This window comes from Eretmochelys imbricata, chromosome 6, assembly GCF_965152235.1.
Source record: "Eretmochelys imbricata isolate rEreImb1 chromosome 6, rEreImb1.hap1, whole genome shotgun sequence".
In the NCBI taxonomy this organism is placed as follows: domain Eukaryota; kingdom Metazoa; phylum Chordata; order Testudines; family Cheloniidae; genus Eretmochelys; species Eretmochelys imbricata.
This window is the reverse complement of record NC_135577.1, coordinates 95,388,086-95,411,819: the sequence shown is the minus strand read 5'-3', so window position 1 is coordinate 95,411,819 and position 23,734 is coordinate 95,388,086. Positions and strand designations below refer to the sequence as shown.

Here is a 23,734-nt window from a genome sequence, read left to right as displayed (position 1 = left end):
GCATAAAATAAACTCCTTACTCTAAAAACTTTACTCAGAATGTGAACTGAGGCCAGGCTGCTATTTTCATTTATTTATTTAGTGGTTTGCAGGTGTTCAGTTAACGTTTTCCCTTTGTGTTTTCCATCTCTCCAGCTCTTGCATTTTGTGGGCTCTGGACCAGAAGAACAGAGATAACAATGGAGGGAGACTGGTTTTGCTGGATTGCTAGGATACTTCTTTCTGGTAATTATTTGGCACCTCTCTCTAAAATGGGAGCCTCCACTGCGGGATTGTTTGGGACCTGACTGTAGCACTGTTCTAACCAGATCTGCAGCACAGACACTTACAGTAAAAAGTTCACATCAGCTGAATAGATTTTGGTGAGGTCAGGAAATATCGTAATTCCAGTGTTGAAAATTCCACTAAAACAGAGGACAAAATAGAAAAAGAGAAAGAATTAAATTTAATTAATCACTACACAAAAAAGACGCTATAGGTTCAGACCATTACACAGAGCTGGATGGAATATGTTTATTTTATACTCTCCACTGACTGTCAACTCACCTATGAACTATTTGTACCCAAATGTAGGGCTATGAACAACACATCATAAATCAGTGTGGGGTTTCGGAGAGATATTCTGTAAAGACTTTTCCACCTCTAACTACCAAGACTCTGTGATTACACAGGTTTGAACTAAGCCACTTATTATGTAGCTCCCTTCCTTTATTTAGCAGCATCAGCATTAAAAATGTTCCATGCCATCTCCTTCCAATTCTCCACAGGAGTGTCAAGAAGCACTTTTAGCAACTGGGTAGAGTTGAGGTGCTAAGGGCACAAACCTACTCCCACTGAAATCAATAGCAGTGTTGTCATTGACTCCAATGGATGCATGATTAAGCTCTAATACAGCAGTAAGACTGTCAATGTCAGGAAGATGTTGAGAAAGTCAGAAAGTCTTTAAGAGGAAAGGCAAGGTGGAGACTTGGAGCAAACAGAGGGAGCAAGCTTGTGAGGGTAGAAAGAAAAAAGGAGTAGAGAAAAGGGTCAGAGACTAGGACCTTCATGCTTTTGGGACAGTATGGGGTACAGACACACAGAAGGGAGAGAAAGTGAGTGTGTGTTCTGAAAGCAAAAAGATGGGTCAACATTCAGAAAGAGATGACGAGAGATAGGGCTCTTGGAGATGGAGAACAGAGGGCTCAAATCTCTGTTCCAGCTGATATAGTCAGTGCAAGGAAATGGCAGGTAAGGGAAGGAAGAATAAATGTGGCTATTGGCCACATTTGTACCTCCTGATATTTTGGGCCTTGCTGGGGGCCAGGACCAGTCCCCAGAATAAATGAGAGAAGTCGCAGAACTAGGGTTGACAACCCTCCCGGATTGGCTGGGAGTCTTCCGGAATCGGCCTCAATCTCCTGGTGACTATTAAAGGCAATCTGGGAGATTTTAATAGGGCAAAGTCCAGTCAGCAGGGCTAAGGCAGGCTCCCTTCCTGCACTGGCTCTCCGCGGCTCCTAGAAGCAGCCAGTACATCTGGCTCCTAGGTGCAAAGGCGGCCAGGGAGTTTTAGTGTGCTGCCCCTGCCCCTAGTCCTGACTCTACAGCTCCCATTGGCTGGGAACTGTGGCCAATGGGAGCTGCAACGGTGGTGCCTGCAGGCAGGGGCAGTGCACAGAGCCCCCTGACAGTCCCTGAGCCTAGAAGCCGGACATGCCAGCTGCTTCTAGGCCCAAGATAAGTGCCGCCCAGCCGGAGTCCACACCCCTTGCCCCCTCCCACACCCCAACCCCCTGCCCCAGCCTTGAGCCCTCTCCTGAACCCAAACTCCCTCCCAGAACCCGCAACCCGTCCTGTACCCCAACCCCCTTCCCCAACCCTGAGCCCCCTCCCGCACCCAAACTCCCTCCCAGAGCCTGAACCCCACAGCCACTCCTGCACACCAACCCCCTGCCACAGCCCAAAGCCCCCTCCCACACTCCAAATCCCTCAGCCCCACCCCCCAGCCCAGAACCTGCACCTCCTCCCACTCTCCAACCCCCTGCCCAGCCCGGTGAAAGTGAGTGAAGGTGCGGGAGAGCAAGCAACGGAGGTTCATATTCATTCCCCATCAAAATGCTTTGTTTCAAAGCTTCCCCATGCCTTTAGTTGATGACACTTGGTGTCCCCAGGACCCAGGTAACATCCTTAATAAGTAGTTAATATTTATTTTTGCATGTGTTTTTTCCTTCTCCCTCCTATTATTTGTCATTTGTCTTCTGTGAGTGAGAGCTCTGCAGGGCTCACTGTGTTTGAAGAGCACCTAACCCATTGTAGGCACTACTGTAAAGAAAAGAATGAAACAACAAGGCAGCCTTTCATTATCCAAGGAGGCCCTAGGAAAGAATCTTTGAATTACACAAACTGTGTGATCTTTAAACTACACACTCTCCCCTTCCCCAGTCTATGGAAGGAAAAATATGTCCTCCATGTTTTCTTTGCCTGAATTACGTAAACTGGGCTCCACATAATAAGCTGGTGACACTAAGAACTCTGCCATTCCTTGCGGCTAAGATTTGTTGTTCAAGTTCTGCTTTGAAGGAAAAAGATCTAGTTTTCCAGGTCTGCCCCAACTTTACAGGTATGCAGTTATTTTTATTTAGCACTGATCCCTTTGAGAGTGAAAGTAAAGTACAAGAAAACACTACTCTGAGCTTAAAGGTGACCTGCAATGGAGACAAAATTGTGTTTGTGCCTATTTTTATAGCTTTATGGTATATAAACAAAGACATGAAATTCATGGTCCCTGCCTTCCTATGCCCCCACTCTCCTGCTCAAAATCACAAAGATTTTTTGTTGATATTTTTTCATTGTAATTTTGGGTCTCATCTACCTGGTTGGGTTTTTTTGTTTTGTTTTTGTTTGTTTGTTTTTGAAGACTCTAGGGACAAATGGAGGAGAACGCCTCCAGACCCATTTCTGTCATAGAACTTACAGCAAATTGGGGCCTAATGATGAACTTGTCAGCTGTAGCTAATGTGTATTGTTATATGTAAACATATATATATAATTAAAGTAAAAACCACATATTTCTGTTGTATCTGTAACAGTGGGCTGGAGAGACTAGGGCCAAGCCAACCTTGATTACAGAATGAGATCTGAGGGGAATCAGGAAATTCCCTATGAAAAACGGAAGGTGGCTGCAGTAAAGGGGGATCCCAAGTCATGCTGATGGACTCTAGAGGGAGAAAAGAAGAGGGTTCCTGTAGGATCATTACACCAGGGAGTTTGGAGGATAAAGCCCAGTAGGCAGGAAGCCCCTAGGGAGTACATGACTGTGTTTGGGACTGGATATCAGAGCCTCAGTGAGGGAGAACTGGGAGATCAGACTGGGATGGAAGAAGAGCCCTGGGGGTGAAAGAGAATGCCAGAGCTAAGTTTGGACTTTCTTTGTGGTGTTGGACTTCCATTTGGACCTCTGGGTTCTTGTAAACTGGTGCTGGTATTAAACTGGTGCCAAGAGGGGTAGTGTTAACAAAAGAAAGCCTCTGTGAGTTCTTGAACGGCCCTGAAGAAAGTAAAAACCGGAGGTGAAGAACTTAAAGAGGAACCCCTGGCCAGCACTGGGTGCTCAGTAAGCAGCAGTCTTTTTTACAGTATCCCTCTTCTCAATCTTTCCTATAGATTGTGTTCAGCATTTCCCTCTCTGGTAGTGGAACAGGCGGGGCACAAGTTGAGTAGGGGCAGGAAGAGGTGGGGCCTTGGAGGAAGGGGTGGAGTGGGGGCGGGGCCTGGGGAAGAGCTGGTGGTCGAGCACCCCCCTGCACTTTGGAAAGTCAGTGTCTGTGTACATGTCCTTAGTTGACTGGAGGTAACCCCTTTTCAGCTCATGGGAGGAAAAGAGCCTTTACCATTCTGTCACAATTCCTAGAAGGGACTATTCTAATAATCTACATAACACAGCCCACAAAATTTCACTCAGTAATTCATATCCAATAATTTGTGGTGCAATATTTGATTTCATTGATATTACTGAAAGTATAGAACAAGCAGCAAATAAAAGGAATAAAAAGCCCAAACTAAATTCCCTACCCCTCCTTCATGGCACCTTTAAAACACTTGCAAATACCCTCCCTCTCCCCCCACACTCCCATCAGTTTTCTGGATGAGATGTCAAATAGAGGTCCTGATTAAGTGTGAGTATCTACCCCTTTCAGCAAGAGCAGTCCAAGTTTATTCTGGTGTAATTACTGTAATGAAAAAAGTAAATATGGAAAATGAATACATTTATTGTAATGAATAATGTAACAAAGAATTAGCTATCCAGGTTCTGGGATGAGGGCTGGGCTTTTGAGGCTAATGAGAGCCAGAGTCTTGGCCTAATTCTAGCCTAACCCAACCTCCTACTCCAGAAACAAGACCAAAAGGGCATAGGCATTCCTGGGACTCCCTTATAAAACAGCTTGCAGCTCTTTTCTTGCTTGCAGAGCCTATAACTGGCCTTAGTTTAGTTGAATGCTTACAGTAAAAGAAAACAGGGAATAAATTTTCCATCCAGCTCTGAAGGGAAAAAGAAATTGTTACACTGTAGTAGGGCAACATCTACACTGAGAATAATCTCTGAAGATTAAGTGCCCAGTACTTACAGGTATTTTAACAGTGGGAGGTTCTTAAAGGCATCTGGATCTATGTAATGTAGATTTCTAGCATTGCGAATTTCTCTGTTAAAAAATAGATACAAATTAGCATATTAGCAAAAAACCAAACATTTTAATGTTCATATTTGAAATTTAAAATAAACAAAACAGCATAAAACTAAAGTGAACTTTCAAAGAAACATAACTCCCCTGCTGAGCTCTTGCACTGGACTGCATCCCAGTAATACAACAAATTGACATCACTCAGTGGAAGTGAGCATGTTTGGTGTGCACTGCTACATTACAGCATCATCATCTGGACAGATCTGGTTTTAGACACTAATAAGCTTAAGTAATGGGGAGAAAGCACAGGGCTTTGGCTTGCTCATATGCACACACTGATTTGTTCCTGAAAAGTCAATAAAGCTATTGAAATGTGTGTAAGGTTGAATGCTAATAACATTCCAAATCAAAGGGAGCATGGGAGGAGGTTTGCGTGTCTTGGAGGATTGGGTAATGGGTTGGAATTTTTAGTTTTGGATATGGAGGAAATAAAGAGAAAACTAAGATTATAAAATAGGATTTTATTTCATGTGAGGCCATTTTAGGGGCCCGTGAGTGCCAAAGTTTCTTTTGGCTCGTTCACCTGCACATCCACCAATGTGATTTATGCCATCATGTGCCAGCAATGCCCCTCTGCCATGTACATTGGTCAAACTGGACAGTCTCTACGTAAAAGAATAAATGGACACAAATCAGATGTCAAGAATTATAACATTCATAAACCAGTCGGAGAACACTTCAATCTCTCTGGTCACGCAATCACAGACATGAAGGTCGCTATCTTAAAACAAAAAAACTTCAAATCCAGACTCCAGCGAGAAACTGCTGAATTGGAATTCATTTGCAAATTGGATACTATTAATTTAGGCTTAAATAGAGACTGGGAGTGGCTAAGTCATTATGCAAGGTAGCCTATTTCCTCTTGTTTTTTCCTCCCCCCCCCCAGATGTTCTGGTTTAACTTGGATTTAAACTTGGAGAGTGGTCAGTTTGGACGAGCTATTACCAGCAGGAGAGTGAGTCTGTGTGTGTATGGGGGTGGGTTTTTGGAGGGGGGTGAGGGAGTGAGAGAACCTGGATTTGTGCAGGAAATGGCCTAACTTCATTATCATGCACATTGTGTAAAGAGTTGTCACTTTGGATGGGCTTTCACCAGCAGGAGAGTGAATTTGTGTGGGGGGGTGGAGGGTGAGAAAACCTGGATTTGTGCTGGAAATGGCCTAACCTGACGATTACTTTAGATAAGCTATTACCAGCAGGACAGTGGGGTGGGAGGAGGTATTGTTTCATATTCTCTGTGTATATATAAAGTCTGCTGCAGTTTCCACGGTATGTATCTGATGAAGTGAGCTGTAGCTCACGAAAGCTCATGCTCAAATAAACTGGTTAGTCTCTAAGGTGCCACAAGTACTCCTTTTCTTTTTGCGAATACAGACTAACACGGCTGTTACTCTGAAAAGTTTCTTTTGTTAATACTCTCAATTAGTTTCCACCTTCTCATTTAAATTTAGTAAGTATAATAATAAAAGTTAATCTATACAAAACTTAAAATATCTGAGTCAATAAGTATACAGGAGGAAGCATCTCCATTGGGGCAGGACTGGAAGTTTGAACACAATCATTCTATTTTTGGTTCTGTCTGTGACATGCTGTGGCATCCTGCAGTTACTTACACCTCCATGCTGCAGTTTGCATGCACAGTAAACTGCGAATAAATACTACTATTTAGCATTTGTTTTCATATTCAAAGCGCTTTACAAACATTAAGCCTCATAATCTCTCCTGCTGTTACTACCTACACCATAATGTAAGAAAGATAGGGTATAAAATACAATTAGTTAAGCAACTGCTTAACTGATTATTTGTTCCACCTTTCTCAGGATTCTTTTAATTTTGATTGCTTAACTAAAGAAAAGGACTTGAGTTGAATTTAGTCTTAAAGTTTTATTAAATATCCTAACAACAGCAACTAAGTGTATAGTATATAAGACAAAAATAGTATTGGATTATGATTTGGCAAACAGACTAGGAAATTGATTGATATAGCCATTCATTGATATAGATTGCAAGGCCAGAAGGGACCATTGTGATCACCTAATCTGATCTCCTGTATAACAGGCCACAAAACATCCCCCAAAATATTTCCTAGAGCATATCTTTTAGAAAAACATCCAATCTTGATTTAAAATATGTAAAATTTTCAGAATCAAATCACATAGTTACAACAGATAATAACACTTATACCTAATCAGTATCTTGGAAAGGTATCTTTGTTTAAAGTTTTGACTAAGAGACCTTGAGAATAGAGCCTCACTTGTGCTAACTGGTTATTAACACATTAGAGGAGGGAGGTGAGGATCCAAAACTAAAGCATAAGACAATTCAGTCACTTACATGCCAATTCACCAAGGTCTTCTTCTCAATGGATCTATAGTAGCCCACCCTTTTTAACCTATTTCCCCACAAATTACCTTAGACCCAGGATCTAACACTCCTAAATATCTGACATTTATGACAGACTGTACAGGCTGATTGCAGTTCAAGAGGCTTGTACACTTGGTCTGTTTTATGTTTTTAAGCACCTAGAACTTGAACCTAGACACCATGATAGATACATGTACAGTGTTCTAAAATTTTAGTTAACAACTGTAACTTGTTCAGTTTTAAAGCTCCTTTACAACTATCATGATTGTAATCTGTTACAAAACAAGGACACACACTAACTCCGTGACAATCTTTAAAGCACATACACAACATGTACATTTCCTTACTAATTCAGTTTCAGGAAATGGTCAATTGATTGATTTGGGTAATCACAGAAGAGAAACACTGTGTTCCTTATCATCAGATCTTTACTCAGCCATCAGCTTTCAGCTCAATTACTGTTCACAGTCAGAGCTGACACTGTAAACACAGGTGGAACAAAGGATGGACCTGACTATAGTCTTTCCCCAGTGTGCTAGTGGGCAACCCAAATTGCTGGAAGATAGAAAGAGACAGTTAAAGGAGTCAAATATCAGGGGGTAGCAGTGTTAGTTAAAGGCGCCTATTCAAGATAGGTACTTTGTTACGAGACTAAAAAGATATCAGTATGAATGCACCTCCTTTCTTTCCCTTACAGGATTGTCCATGCGGGAAACCCAGTCATTAAAGTTTACAATGTTTTGACCAAAGCTGTATCACTTATAGTTGACTTCCTTTTTACACACACAACTTCATTTAATTACAATATCACATTACATCCTGTTCCCCATTTTTCCCTCCACTGTATCTGGCAATCTCTCAGAATATTTTAATGTTGAATATCAATGTATTCATTCAAAGACAGGGAAAAAAGAGAAGTCTCTTTAGCAGCACCAGTGGTACACTCTTGTAAAAGGCTGCAGCAACTCTGTTTCCTCTTACTATTGAAGTCTAGCTATTAGACCCTGAGATTTATTTTCTCAGTCCTGCATTCTATCTTTTCTAAAAGACCTTGATGCTTGGGCAATTCTTAGATGATAATAATATATAATTTTGGGGCCCTAGTTACTACAAAAGAGATGATGCAAGGTTTAGTTATGCAAAACAAGGCTCCTAGAAACCATTTGGTCTCAGCACTTGAGGAACATATCAGTGGCTTAAAGCCACCTTTGCCTCCCACCCTGATCTTGCACTGAGCAGAGTCCAGCCAGACCAGAGAATCTGACCCAGTTATTTCAATACTGTAAGATCTGGATCATTGTCTAGAGTGAGAGCTGGGGTAAAAGATAGTAATGGTATCACAATGCATTATTTGAATTCATAGGCTTCTCTGGAAAGTGCAAAATACAGCCAGGGCATCTTGCCAAGATGACACTGCCTTATGTTCCCCTAACATATTATTACACAGTAGATGACTGTCTGGAAGTATGTAAAGACGGCACTCTGCTCACGGTGCCCCTGTCAGCTGCTGCCCTTGTCAGGCACGTCTTCAGTGACTCAGCCCTCTAGCCAACTCACACACAGTCTGTGTGTGAAACAAGCAAACCCCTTCCAGGACACAGTCAAAAATGTCCCCTATGTCCTAACAGCCCTCCCTGGGCTCAGTCTTCTAAAACAGTCCAACAGGGCCGGTCATGCTACCCTTGGTTGGTGTGTCCTTTTCTGCAGCCCTCCCTGGTCTCAATCTTTAACCAGTCCATCATGGCTCATCAGGGTACCCTTCCTGGGTCTGGTTGCAAGGTCCCTACTCCAGAATTGAGAAGCTCCCCAAGGACTTCTTCCCTACAGACTCCTTGCCTCTACTTGAGTCCTCAGTGACCTCAGCCTTCCTGCTGAGCCACCCGTTGGACTCAGTTCGCTGACCACAGTTACTCAGTTCGGTAAACCCCCGAGTCAGTCCCAATAGTGCAGCCCCCTTCCCAGGGGTGCCACAGTTCAAATTCTCTTCCTTAGGACATAGCCACTTCCTCCAGTAGCTGGTGGGGGGCTGGCGGTGGGGGGACCCGGTCCCCCCCACTGCTCCTGGTCCCAACCCAAGGACCCTTTAAGTATAGCAGCCTGCTGCTCTGTACCATTACTAATTTCTGTTCTATGTTTCCCTGGGCCACTTCCCTGTAGCCAGTCTTAGATAAGTCCCAGCAGCCAGACAAAAACACTTTCTTCACTCCCCTGGTCCCTGACAGTAACTACTGCTTAGTCCCAGCAGCCAACCACAAGCTATTCTCCAGCTCCCCGATCTCTGCCAGCAACTGATCTGTCCAGCCGTTTCAGCCAGCCAGGAGCACCTCTTGCTCCCCCAGTCCCTGCCAGCAGACTGAACTCACTCTGGTCCTGCAACTCCTTTTATATGAGCCTGCTTGTTAGGATATAGATATTCAGGCCTGTCTGTAAAGGCCTATACTCTAAGAATTTAGGTGTATTCTTATCACTTGGCTAGTGATAGAGGTATAAAAGAAAGAATCAAAATCACTGTCTGCTGGTGTAAGAGCCTTCTCTTACTGTGACAGTCTGAGGCCCTGTGCTTAGGCTAAGATCTTTGGCCAAGCAGCAGAGGCAGCCATAAGCTGGGAAGCGAACGGTCACATCCTCACATTCCAAACTAGTCACATTGAAAGAAGGTGCTATTGGGCTGTTAGGAATCCAATCCTGTCCTGATAATGCCGATCGCCTCCAGAGAAAGGGAAGTGCCTAGAAGATGTAAAAGGAAACTTAGTTTGGTAGCATCCTGTCTGGCAAGAACTCACTTAACAATAGCTGGGATGTGAAATCCTCACTTCTGTATTGTTTTGTCATTATAGTTCCCACTCTGCTATTGTTTGTCTGTATAATCTCTGTCTGGTTCTGTGATTGTTTCTGTCTGCTGTATAATTAATTTTGCTGGGTGTAAACTAATTAAGGTGGTGGGATATAATTGGTTAAATAATCATGTTACAATATGTTAGGATTGGTGAGTTAAATTTCAGTAAAATGACTGGTTAAGGTATAGCTAAGCAGAACTCAAGTTTTACTATATAGTCTGCAGTCAACGAGGAAGTGGGTGCGTGGGTGGATGGGAGAAATGGGAACAGGGAATGGGGGTGGGGAAATTGGAATCATGTTTTGCTAAGGGGGAAATGGGAACAGGGAATGGGTATGGGGAAATTGGAATCATGTCCTCTGAGGGCAGGAATGGGAACAGGGCCACAGGTAAGGCTCTGTGGTGTCAGAGCTGGGAAGTGGGACACCAAGGAAGGAAATTGGAATCATGCTTGCTGGAAGTTCACCCCAATAAACATCGAATTGTTTGCACCTTTGGACTTCGGGTATTGTTGCTCTCTGTTCATGCGAGAAGGACCAGGGAAGTAAGTGGGTGAAGGAATAAGCCCCCTAACACTGCTGGACCCTGATTGGCTATGCCCTGCAGTCTCTTTCCTGGTTGGCTGCATCCTATGCAACCTCTCTTGGCAGCTTGGAGGACCCTCTCCACTTCCCTTTTCTGAGGCAGGGCATGGCACAGCAGCGAAGTCTCCAGCACGGGGCCTCAGGGCCTAGTCCACCCCATCACAGTGCCTCTTACAGAAGTTGACCATACTGCATACCACATTTGGGAATATTTGGTCTTTACTGGGAAAGAGTAGCAGAGGATGGATTGAAAACCTTATTTTGCTGGTGACACTAACAACATTGACAGGAGATATATGGTCTAGCTTTTCTGGAGGTAATTAAGTGGATCAAATACTTTAATCCAAAATTATACAAGCCAGAAATTCATCTGCTCTCGTGGATCCAAGAAGCTGGCTTCTGCCTTCGCTCCCGTCAATAGGCTAGTTCAGTTTTCAACATAATTCCTGTGCTTGGACTTCAATTAATTAAGGCCTTGTCTACACTCCCAAGTTTTGTCACCAAAAACTGCCTTTTGGTGACAAAATAGCAAGAGCATACACTACAATGGGACTTTTGTCACAAAAAATGCTCAGTTTTGGTGACAAAGAACTTCCTCCCCTACGAGAGACTTTTGTCTTTTCCCCTCCCTTTATTGTCAACAAAGAGCCAGTGTAGACACTGCTGATTATTTGTCGACAGAACTGGCTTTCGCCAGTATCCCACAATATCTGCCCTGCTTGCTCTCCTCAATGTTTTGATCTGTGCTGCCCAGCAGGCATGCGCCCCTCCCCTTTCAAAGCTCTGGGAAGTATCTGTGTGCTGCTCCCTTTGGGGAACAAACAAAGAGCAAATCATTGGAATGCTCCTGTTCTGCCCTGCACAAGGAACACAGCAGCAGGCAGACTCCTGCTGCAGGGGACGGGGGACAGACTGCTGTGCTACTTTGGCATTCCTCAGCATGGATAGCTTACAGAGCCACTCATGATGCTGCTCTCGGCAGCTGAGGGGGATGTGGGAGAACTTGCGCAGTGATCAGCTCTTCCTTCCCACAACACTGCACTGTAGGATACATGCCCACGGTGCATTGCTCACACTGTTGATGATGGTGTCCCGAATGTGGACATGATCTGTCGACAGAGAAAGCAAGTGTGAACACCCTTTGGAGATTTTTGTTTTGTCGATTTTTGGGTGTCAACATAAGTTTTGTCAACAAAACTTGGTAGTGTAGACAAGCCCTAAGCAACATACTGTACAAGGAAGAAAAGGAAATTTACAGAGACTGGGCTGAAGTCTGAGGTCCTCCCTCAGCTTTCACTCTGGCCAATTCCTATTAACTCCAATGAGAGTTTTGCTTCAAAAAATACTGAGTAAAAACTAAGCAAGGATTTCATGATTTAGTCCAATCTCAGAGAAAACATCCCAAAAGTGAGATCTGGTCACTCAGTGAGATCTAAAACTACCAAAGAGTGAGACTGTGGCAATGTCTCATAAGGGATGTGAAAGAAATCCCATCACTAGAGACATTTAAAATTTGAACTAGACAAAGTACTGCAGAATGACAAAACAGTTACTAACCTTTCGTAACTGTTGTTCTTGGAGATGCATTGCACATATCCATTCCACTCTTGGTGTGCCTGTGCCCTATGCACACTGGCCAGAATTTTTTCCCTCAGTGGTACCCATCACAATGGCATGAACTCCCTCTGCTGCCACCACTAGTGGTGCTGGTATAAAGGGTCCAGCCGACCCCAAGGTATGTCCATATTGCAATTAAAAACCCACAGCTGACCCATGCCAGCTGACTTGGGCTTGGGCTGAGGAGCTATTTAACTCTGATGTAGATGTTTGGGCTCAGGCTGGAGCCCAAGCTCTGGGACCCCACGGGACCTACACCTTTCCAGGCTCTAAAAAAATCTGATTGTCATATCACAAGAGAAAACATGATGGGTATCCACACGAGGGTAGAAAGCTCATATTCTACCAGGTGAACCTTGATAAGGAAACTGCTAAGCCTTGTTTTAGGTGCAGCAGATAGTCTAATATATACTGGATGGACTCCAGTCTGACAAACCCAGACATAGAGCTGCTTCTGTTTCGACAGGTAGGCCGCCCTGGTGAAGGGCTTTCTGCTACTTTGTAAGATCTGGTGAACTTACTCTGAGCAAGCTTGCTCTCTGGGATTTAGCCTTTGAGCTTCTAGATCATTAGATGAAGGAACTGCAGGTTTCGGTGGAGCAGGTGATGTAGTTTTGGGGATCAAATTCAGGTGCAACGGGAGTGAGACTGGAGTAGCTATTGAGAGGTCCAGTAGGGTGGAGAACCAATGTTGGCGGGGCCACACTGGGGCTTTTAATATAGCCCAGGTGTGATCTGGCATGATCTTTAGTAACAGTCCGTGAAAAAGTGGGATTGGGGGAAAAGCAAAGTAAAACTGTGCTGTCCAGGGTAGCAGGAAGGCACCTGTGATGTAGCCCGGACTGTGGCCTTGCAGGGAGCAGAACTGGTGACATTTTCTGTTGGACTTGTTTGCAGATAGGTCTATCTGGGGAATCCCCCACTGTTGGAAAATGCACGTGGCAACTCACTGAAATTAAAACCCACGAAGGTATCATGAGCACAGTGTCCAGATGATGGTGGCTTGGCGAGTATACTGAGGCCAGCTATGTCAGGAGGGGCCTGAGATGCAGCCTCATGTGCTGTACTACATATGTACACATGATCATGTGGCCCAGGAGTTCAGACAACTTCAGGCTGTTGTGATTGCATGAATCCCAAGAGAAGGAGGCAGGTGGTGGTGGTCGGGGACTCCCTCCTCAGGGGGACTGAGTCATCTATCTGCCGCCCCGACCAGGAAAACCGAGAAGTCTGTTGCTTGCTAGGAGCTAGGATTCACGATGTGACGGAGAGACTGCCGAGACTCATCAAGCCCTCGGATCGCTACCCCTTCCTACTTCTCCACGTGGGCACCAATGATACTGCCAAGAATGACCTTGAGTGGATCACTGCAGACTACGTGGCTCTGGAAAGAAGGATAAAGGAGTTTGAGGTGCAAGTGGTGTTCTCATCCATCCTCCCCATGGAAGGAAAAGGCCCAGATAGAGACCGTGGACTCATGGAAGTCAACAAATGGCTAGGCCGGTGGTGTCAGAGAGAAGGGTTTGGATTCTTTGACCATGGGATGGTGTTCCAAGAAGGAGGAGTGCTAGGCAGAGACGGGCTCCACCTAATGAAGAGAGGGAAGAGCATCTTCACAAGCAGGCTGGCTAACCTAGTGAGGAGGGCTTTAAACTAGGTTCACCAGGGAAGGAGACCAAAGCCCTGAGGTAAGTGGGGAAGTGGGATACCAGGAGGAAGCATGAGCAGGAGCGCGCAAGACGGGAGGGTTCCTGCCTCATACTGAGAAAGAGGGACGATCAGCAAGTTATCTCAAGTGCCTATACACAAATGCAAGAAGCCTGGGAAACAAGCAGGGAGAACTGGAAGTCCTGGCACAGTCGAGGAATTATGATGTGATTGGAATAACAGAGACTTGGTGGGATAACTCACATGACTGGAGTACTGTCATGAATGGATATAAACTGTTCAGGAAGGACAGGCAGGGCAGAAAAGGTGGGGGAGTTGCATTGTATGTAAGAGAGCAGTATGACTGCTCAGAGCTCAAGTATGAAACTGCAGAAAAACCTGAGAGTCTCTGGATTAAATTTAGAAGTGTGAGCAACAAGGGTGATGTTGTGGTGGGAGTCTGCTATAGACCACCAGACCGGGGGATGTGGTGGACGAGGCTTTCTTCTGTCAACTAACGGAAGTTACTAGATCGCATGCCCTGGTTCTCATGGGAGACTTCAATCACCCTGATATCTGCCGGGAGAGCAATACAGCAGTGCACAGACAATCCAAGAAGTTTTTGGAAAGTATAGGGGACAATTTCCTGGTGCAAGTGCTGGAGGAACCAACTACAGCTCTTCTTGACCTGCTGCTCACAAACCGGGAAGAATTAGTAGGGGAAGCAAAAGTGGATGGGAACCTGGGAGGCAGTTATCATGAGATGGTCGAGTTCAGGATCCTGACACAAGGAAGAAAGGAGAGCAGCAGAATATGGACCCTGGACTTCAGAAAAGCAGACTTTGACAACCTCAGGGAACTGATGGGCAGGATCCCCTGGGAGAATAACATGAGGGGGAAAGGAGTCCAGGAGAGCTGGCTGTATTTTAAAGAATCCTTATTGAGGTTATAGGAAAAACCCATCCTGATGTATAGAAAGAATAGTAAATATGGCAAGCGACCAGCTTGGCTTAACAGTGAAATCCTTGTTGACCTTAAACACAAAAAAGAAGCTTACAAGAAGTGGAAGATTGGACAAATGACCAGGGAGGAGTATAAAAATATTGCTCAGACATGCAGGAGTGAAATCAGGAAGGCCAAGTCACACTTGGAGTTGCAGATAGCAAGAGATGTTAAGAGTAACAAGAAGGGTTTCTTCAGGTATGTTAGCAACAAGAAGAAAGTCAAGGAAAGTGTGGGCCCCTTACTGAAAGACTGAGGCAACCTAGTGACAGAGGATGTGGAAAAAGCGAACGTATTCAATGCTTTTTTTGCCTCTGTCTTCACGAACAAGGTCAGCTTCCAGACTACAGCACTGGGCAGCACAGCAATGGGGAGGAGGCGACCAGCCCACTGTGGAGAAAGAAGTGGTTTGGGACTATTTAGAAAAGCTGGACGAGCAGAAGTCCATGGGGCCGGATGTGCTGCATCTGAGAGTGCTAAAGGAGTTGGCTGATGTGATTGCAGAGCCATTGGCCATTATCTTTGAAAACTCGTGGTGATTGGGGGAGGTCCCAGACGACTGGAAAAAGGCTAATGTAGTGCCCATCTTTAAAAAAGGGAAGAAGGAGGATCCTGGGAACTACAGGCCAATCAGCCTCACCTCAGTCTCTGGAAAAATCATGGAGCAGGTCCTCAAGGAATCAATTCTGAAGCACTTAGAGGAGAGGAAACTGATCAGGAGCAGTCAGCATGGATTCACCAAGGGCAAGTCATGCCTGACTAATCTAATTGCCTTCTATGATGAGACAACTGGCTCTGTGGATGAGGGCAAAGCAATGGATGTATTGTTCCTTGACTTTAGCAAAGATTTGACATGGTCTCTCAAAGTATTCTTGCCAGCAAGTTAAAGAAGTATGGGCTGGACGAATGGACTATAAGGTGTATAGAAAGTTGGCTAGATTGTCAGGCTCAACGGGTAGTGATCAATGGCTCCATGTCTAGTTGGCAGCCGGTATCAGGCGGAGTGCCCCAAGGGTCGGTCCTGGGAGGATGTGGGAGGTTTTGTTCAATATCTTCATTAATGATCTGGAGGATGGCGTGGATTGCATCCTCAGCAAGTTTGCAGATGACACTAAACTGGGAGGAGAGGTAGATACGCTGGAGGGTAGGGATAGGATACAGAGGGACCTAGGCAAATTAGAGGTTTGGGCCAAAAGAAATCTGATGAGGCTCAACAAGGACAAGTGCAGAGTCCTGCACATAGGAAGGAAGAATCATATGCACCGCTACAAACTAGGGACCGAATGGCTAGGCAGCAGTTCTGCAGAAAAGGACCTAGGGGTTACAGTGGACGAGAAGCTGGATATGAGTCAACAGTGTGTCCTTGTTGCCAAGAAGGCCAATGGCATTTTGGGCTGTATAAGTAGGGGTATTGCCAGCAGATCGAGGGACATGATCATTCCCCTCTATTCGACATTGGTGAGGCCTCACCTGGAGTACTCTGTCCAGTCTTGGGCCCCAGACTACAAGAAGGATGTGAAAAAATTGGAAAGCGTCCAGCGGAGGGCAACAAAAATGATTAGGGGACTGGAATACATGACTTATGAGGAGAGGCTGAGGGAACTGGGATTGTTTAGTCTGCGGAAGAGAAGAATGAGGGGGGATTTGATAGCTGCTTTCAATTACCTGAAAGGGGGTTCCAAAGAGGATGGATCTAGACTGTTCTCAGTGGTAACAGATGACAGAACAAGGAGTAATGGTCTCAAGTTGCAGTGTGGGAGGTTTAGGTTGAATATTAGGAAAAACTTTTTCACTTGGAGGGTGGTAAAGTACTGGAATGTGTTACCTAGGGAGGTGGTGGAATTTCCTTCCTTTGAGGTTTTTAAGGTCAGGCCTGACAAAGCCCTGGCTGGGATGATTTAGTTGGGGATTGGTCCTCCTTTGAGCAGGGGGTTGGACTAAATGACCTCCTGAGGTCCCTTCCAACCCTGATATTCTATGATTCTATGAATCTTGAAGTCTGTCATGAGAGATTGAATAGACTGCAATCTTTACTCTGAAAGGAATGCTCTGGCCTGGCTAGAGTCCAACACAGCCCTATAAACTCTATCTTCTGTACATGGCAAATGGTAGACTTGTCCGTATTGAACAGTAGGCCTAGAGCTTTGAAAGTTGACTGAATGAGCTGAACACTGGATATAACCTGAGCTTTATATCAGCCCTTGACTAGCCATCCAGGTAAGGGTAGACTTGCACTCTTAGTCTCTTCAGGAATGCTGGCACCATGGCCATATCTTTTTGTCAACACCCCAGGAACTGCAGACAGGCCAAACAGAAGCACTGTGAACTGATATTACGAGTGCTTCACTGTGAACCTGATACACATTCTGTGACCTTGGTTTATCAACATATGAAAGCAGGAGGCTCTTAAATTGAGGGCAACTTGAGAAGTCTTCAGGATTCAGTGAGGGAATAATGGATGCCAGGGGGACGATGCAAAATTTTATTTTTTTGAGATAGTTGTTGAGCTGATGTAGGTCTAAAATAGCTCTGACGAAATAATGGGAATAGAAGCACTTTCCTCAAATTCTGTGGAACCTCCTCTAGGGCTCCCACGTGAAGGAGAGATTGAATCTCTTGGACCAGAAGCTCTTCATGAAGAGGGACAGGGAGAAAGGGGATAAATAAACTGGAAGATGTATCCCACTTCCACAGTCCTCAAAACCCAATGGTCATATGGGACCAAGCACTGAGGAAATGGGAAAGGCAGTTTGTAAACACAGGAAAAAACAGGACCTGGCATCCTGGGAACTGGTACATCATCCTTGAGCATCCCATCAAAATGCCTGCTTAGAACCCCTGGATGTCTAGGTGGGGCAGGCACTGATGCAGAGGGCAGAAGAGGTTGTTTATGCCTATGGCCCCTATTCTTTTTCCTCTGCAGGTCATGTTGGAGCACTGAGCTAGAATAGCAGAGAGTTTGTTGAGGTCTAACATGCTTCCTGGAAGGGGCAGGAGTGTACAATCAGAGAGACTCCAGGGTTGCCCTTCAGTCTTTTAACCCATGGAGCTTAGCGTCAGCCTGCTTCAAAAAGAGCATGGCTCCCTCAGAAGGCAGGTCCTGCACAGTTTGTTGAACCTCCTGCAGGAACCTGGAGGACTGCAATCAGGAGCTCCTATGCATAACCACTGCTGAAGCCATGGATCTGGCAGCTGAGTAGCTGCATCCAGAGCAGTTTGCTGCGAGGCCTTTGTTACCGATTTTTCCCTCATCCACTAGTGAGGAAAACTCCTGCATAGCATCTCCTAGCAGCATATCTTTAAATTTTAGCATGGAATCCGTAGCCATACAGTAATCATAAGATAAAGGGGTAAGGAATTGATAGCAGAAACTCAAGAGACCTACAGGCCTAGTCTTATAAGAAATACTTACGCTAACTGCTTAAGCCTAAATTTGTATAGCCTGAGTAGGAGTAGTAATTCTGATAATACTGCCCTGATCTTGGGACAAGAACCTACCACATTTCAGTGTTAATTGGGGATTCTAAATCAATAATATAATCAACAAACCATCAATAGATCAGGCAACAAGCCCCATGCAGGTCACTCATGGGCATAGCCTTACTTCAAGTAATGCAGGGCTTGAAGCCTGGTGCAAAGGAATGCCTCAGTCACCAGGATTCAACCAAAATCCTCAATTGGTGTAAAAACCTAATTAACTATACTCAACAAACACTAAACTCTTTACAACAAAATACAAGAATACACAGTCCACTGAGAGAACTTGCAAAAGCAAGAAGAGCAGTTCCATGGACTGTCATGGATGGGCAGAAGGAATTGAGGGGGCTCAGGGTCAGCTGGACCCTTTATACCAGTACACAGCAATAGAGGGCACTCATGTGGCTCCAATGGGTACCACAGAAGAAAAAATTTCTCGTGATTGCGTGCAGGATGCTCACATACCAAGAGTGGAATGCACATGTGCAATCACTCAAAGAAGAACTGTAGGGAGTAATTCTGGTCAAACCTGGGATGGGACAAACATTTACTAACATGTCACTTTCATCTCTAACATCTTCTATTGTAAAATAAAGCAGTTTTGTGAACTCTGCACAAGTAGGTGGCAAAACGAATGAACTACAGCTTTTATCTAACATCATGTAGGTGAGCTGCATAAGTTGTGCATCCAAGAGACTGTTATCAAAGACAGCTCACTCAGTAGAGAGTGAGGTTCAGGTGAGAAGTTCTTTCTATGAAACAGGCACTGAATCTCCACTTCTATTAAATTAGGTCATTGTCACGAAAAGTGCACTGCACCTCTTATTTTGCTAGGAAAGAAACCTTCTCACTATTTTGCTTTGTATCTGAAAAGAGGACCTATTTGTATGGAAAAGAATGGAAAGTCATATTTTTAAAGAAACTTCATAACATATTGCATACAAAAATACTTTGTTAAAAGAATGATATTTAGTTTGCAAAAATCCAACAATCAAGAGCTCGTAAAAGCCAGATTTATGACTGCTTGTGCACCAAATTAAGCAGGGATGGATATGCAAGGGATGGAAAAATGGTATGTGATCATGTAATTAAACTATCATAATGTGTGTGCATAGGGAGTGGGAAGCACAAGCTAGCATAAATCTGGCATTTCCTAACTCTTTATTGACTTTGTGACCTAAATAATAACGCTCTTTCAACTTTGTTTTTTGCTTTCATGTGTAATTCCCTCGGCTGTTTTTTTAAAAGAAAAAAACCCCCAAAGTCTAGTATAGATTAATAGATTCCAAGGCCAGAAGGGACCACTTGATCATCTCGACCTAGGATCATCTCCTCAAAGGAACTGGAGATGCTGGAGAATGAACCCAGGACCTCATACACGTGAGGACAGAATCCCTGCCTCATTATGTATAACTGTAACAAGCCCCCCCCATCATATATAATCAAGTATGGCTTAAACCATTAACCTGCAGCATTACAGTACAGACTGCAGTAGTATAAGGGCCCTACCATCAATCAAACCCTAACCCCGCCCCTTGACCAATTAAACCCTGCCCCGTGACCCCTTAAACCCTGCCCACCTATGACTGGAAGTCCCGCCCCATGGGGGTATTACTTCTGGGGTCAAGGTGGCCACATGACCGGAAGCAAGGTGTGTCATGTGACCCTCTAACAACTCCTCCCACTTCCCTCTACCAATAAGGATGGGTTTCATCCCAATAGGACCGCCCTGAGAGGAGATTTGACCAACCAGGGAGAGTTCCGGTGTGGGGTGACCTGTCTGGAAGTGGATCATGTGACCCCTCTAAGAACTCCTCCTACCACCCTCTACCAATCATGAGGGGTTTCGCCCCATAGGACCGCCCCAAGAGGAGATTTGACCCATCGGGGGGAGTTCCGGGGCAGGGTGACCCGTCCGGAAGTGATTTGTGTGACCCCTCTAAAAACTCCTTCCACATCCCTCTACCAATCAGGAGGGATTTCGGCCACATAGGACCTCCCTGAGAGCAGATTTGACCAAAATAGGGCAGGTTCTGAGATAGGGTGAACCACCCAGAAGAGGGTCGTGCACCACTCTGCCAATCAGAGCGCAGCACCATCACCCCATAAGTCCCAGCGCTGGGCAGAAGAGGCCATCTTTTACCAAGAATGCGTGTTTTAGAAATCATGGAAACATGGACTCCTTCACCACCCCCATGAGAACTTTGGACTTTGTTTTAGCCCCGAGGGTCTTCGCCAATCGGCGGAGAAAGCGCTACATCAGCAACAGTTCTGAGGAGGAGGAGGGAGCAACCGAGGGGAGCCCTTTGGCCCAGCCGATGATGGATATGCCAGAACCTGAACCCGAAACCCAGCTGCCTGTGAGACACCCCGATGAGCATGGTGGCTTCTTGTCATCCACCCCCCTGGAGGAGGAAGGCGAACGTAGTTCGGGGGAGTCACCAGTGGAAAAGGTGAACAGAAAAGACATCGCTCAGGTAAATGAATGATTAAGAAGCGATGGTCGAGGGTGGGGGTGTAATGGGGCTAGGAACCAGGGATTGTGTAAATTTAAAAACAAGCAGTGGGAACTTACACTTGTTTCTTGTCTGAAAATCTCTCGACAGCTTGACGATGCCTTTCTAGGAGGACCCGGAGGTCCTGGACAGCGTTGCATCAAGCAGCGAAGATGAACCGGGCCCACCTTGTGTTTGCTCAACGTCGATATAAATTGTTGAAGAGGACTCCGAGGATGACGGCTATGAGGAGTTTAGGAGGAGGCTAGGCATGGACCTAACTAAGCCTGTGCCATGTCGTGAGCGTAAAAAAGTTATGCTGACTATTGTACACGTTGCTGTTTATGTTGTCCTTAACCTCTGTCTTAGGGAAAAGCTTTTTGAAGATTGTGAGGGCTGTGTCATAGATGTGCCAGCCCAACGGCACCATGACTGTGTGACTTGGACTTCAGTGGATGTAACTGCAAGTTCCGGGGCCTGTGTGCTGAGCTGTGTTTGGAAAGCTTATTAAACACTATTATTGCCATAGATTATGCTATGCAATGTCTGTGCCTAACCCAAGAACATTTAGTGCAAGGGGTGACCTTGATAAATGCTGTGCAATTCAGTGGAGACCCTGACTGTGTTTTAAAGAAAATGACCAAACTGGAAGATGCCTGCTTAGAGAGTTATATTGACCGTCTGGTCCGCACAAAAAGTTACAGAACCCTGCTTAAGAAAAAGCCTATTTGTAAGAAATCTAAAAGGATTAAGTTAGAAAATGGTGAGGGGCCAAACATGCGATATAAAACTTGGTAGCTATAAATTGTAAATTTAAAAAAAAATCCATTGAAAAGGGTTTTGTGACTATCTGGATTTCTGTTAGAAGGTCTCTGGCCCTTAAGTGAGCTAAAAGTTTTGTAATGGAGCTGTCATAAATATAAAGGGAAGGGTAAACCCCTTTGAAATCCCTCCTGGCCAGGGGAAAGCTCCTCTCACCTGTAAAGGGTTAAGAAGCTAAAGGTAACCTCGCTGGCACCTGACCAAAATGACCAATGAGGAGACAAGATACTTTCAAAAGCTGGGAGGAGGGAGAGAAACAAAGGGTCTGGGTCTGTCTGTATGCTGGGTCTTTGCCGGGGATAGACCAGGAATGGAGTCTTAGAACTTTTAGTAAGTAATCTAGCTAGGTATGTGTTAGATTATGATTTCTTTAAATGGCTGAGAAAAGAATTGTGCTGAATAGAATAACTATTTCTGTCTGTGTATCTTTTTTGTAACTTAAGGTTTTGCCTAGAGGGGTTCTCTATGTTTTTGAATCTAATTACCCTGTAAGATATCTACCATCCTGATTTTACAGGGGGGATTTCTTTATTTCTATTTACTTCTATTTTTTATTAAAAGTCTTCTTGTAAAAAACTGAATGCTTTTTCATTGTTCTCAGATCCAAGGGTTTGGGTCTGTGGTCACCTATGCAAATTGGTGAGGCTTTTTACCAAACCTTGTCCAGGAAGTGGGGTGCAAGGTTTTGGGAAGTATTTTGGGGGGAAGGACACGTCCAAACAGCTCTTCCCCAGTAACCAGTATTAGTTTGGTGGTGGTAGCGGCCAGTCCAAGGACAAAGGGTGGAATATTTTGTACCTTGGGGAAGTTTTGACCTAAGCTGGTAAAGGTAAGCTTAGGAGGTTTTTCATGCAGGTCCCCACATCTGTACCCTAGAGTTCAGAGTGGGGGAGGAACCTTGACAGGAGCATATTGGTTTGTTTTCAAGGAGCTGTATGTCTTTTAAATAAAAAAATAATTGTTTGTGAGAGCCTAGCTCTTGTGTCTTTTGTGTAAGAGAGACCCATTTACAGCAAAAAGCTGAAATGTATGTTGGGAGGGAAAAAATATCATAAAAATGTGTTTACAATAAAACAAACAGGGATAGTTCAGACATGTAGTTGAGTACAATAGAACTGACTTATTCTGTTGAACTGAATGGGTTTAACCACACACCCCCCTTACGACACAATTCGTTCCTCAGAATTATGTTGTAAGTTGAAACATTATAAGTCGAAACTGCTTTTCCCATAGGAATCAATGGTATGAAGGGGGGATTGGTTCCTGAACCAAGGCTTGATACACTATTTTCACCATAATAACCCAGATTTTTGTACTAAATGAATTATAGATGACTAATACTGTACACTGTATTTTGCAAACAGCATTCAAATAAACGTATAAACTCACATATGCTGCTCTGAATCCAAGGGAGAAGGGCACACATGCTGAGCCTCAGCCAATCACTGTTCAAGCTTTCTGATTGACTGAGCCATGGGCCAGAAGCCAATCAAAAACAAGTGGCAACCCTACCCAGAAACAAGCCACTCTGCTGCCTTGAAGCCAATCAGAAGCGACCCCTTCCAGCTCCATACCAGTATAACGCAACCAAGAAGTGATTTCAAGAGAACTTTATGCAAATCGAGTGTCGTAAGGGCGAAACAAGCATGGTGGGGCAAACGGGGCAGTCAATTGAAAAGTGTCGTAAATCAGAGGACTCCCTGTACAACACAGAACCGGCTCAAGCCCCCACTCAGTAACCTGGGAAAATTACACACCACACCTGGGCGCCTTTGAGAGACAATACTTCCCCAGTCGCAAGCACAGAGTCTGAGTGTAGAAAAGAAACTTTTAATAAAAGGAGGGAAGTCACTCAACATTAATTAGGGAAAATTCCACAAGCAGGATTCACAATCATAAAACTGAGCAGGACACCCACTCCAGAATGTGTGGGGCAGTGTCTTCTGCCTCATGTTCTTGAGTTCTATAACCAAAAGTTCCTTTAGTGTACCACCCTCTGCTTCCTCACCACACCCCACTCACAGTGGTTATCCTTGGTCAGTGAGGTCCTAGGGTTCAGAGGTGTATCTGTGTGAGTTCACCTCCCACCCGGGGAAGAAGGCACCTTGCATGCTCTGCCATCTGAGCACTTGCTCTGTCTGGCCGCACCACCAGCTGCCATTTAGCTCTG

General features: G+C 44.8%; 1 protein-coding gene across 1 annotated transcript in view; it reads right to left on the bottom strand.

Moving 5' to 3' along the window:
- TSHR (thyroid stimulating hormone receptor) overlaps positions 1-23,734 on the bottom strand; it is a 227,977-nt gene that overhangs the window by 67,932 nt on the left and 136,311 nt on the right. Inside the window, exons 4-5 of the mRNA XM_077820386.1 lie at positions 4,608-4,682; positions 330-404 (exon numbers count right to left, since the gene is read on the bottom strand). Coding sequence (XP_077676512.1) covers positions 330-404; positions 4,608-4,682 — 150 coding nt within the window. The remainder of the gene's footprint in view (positions 1-329; positions 405-4,607; positions 4,683-23,734) is intronic.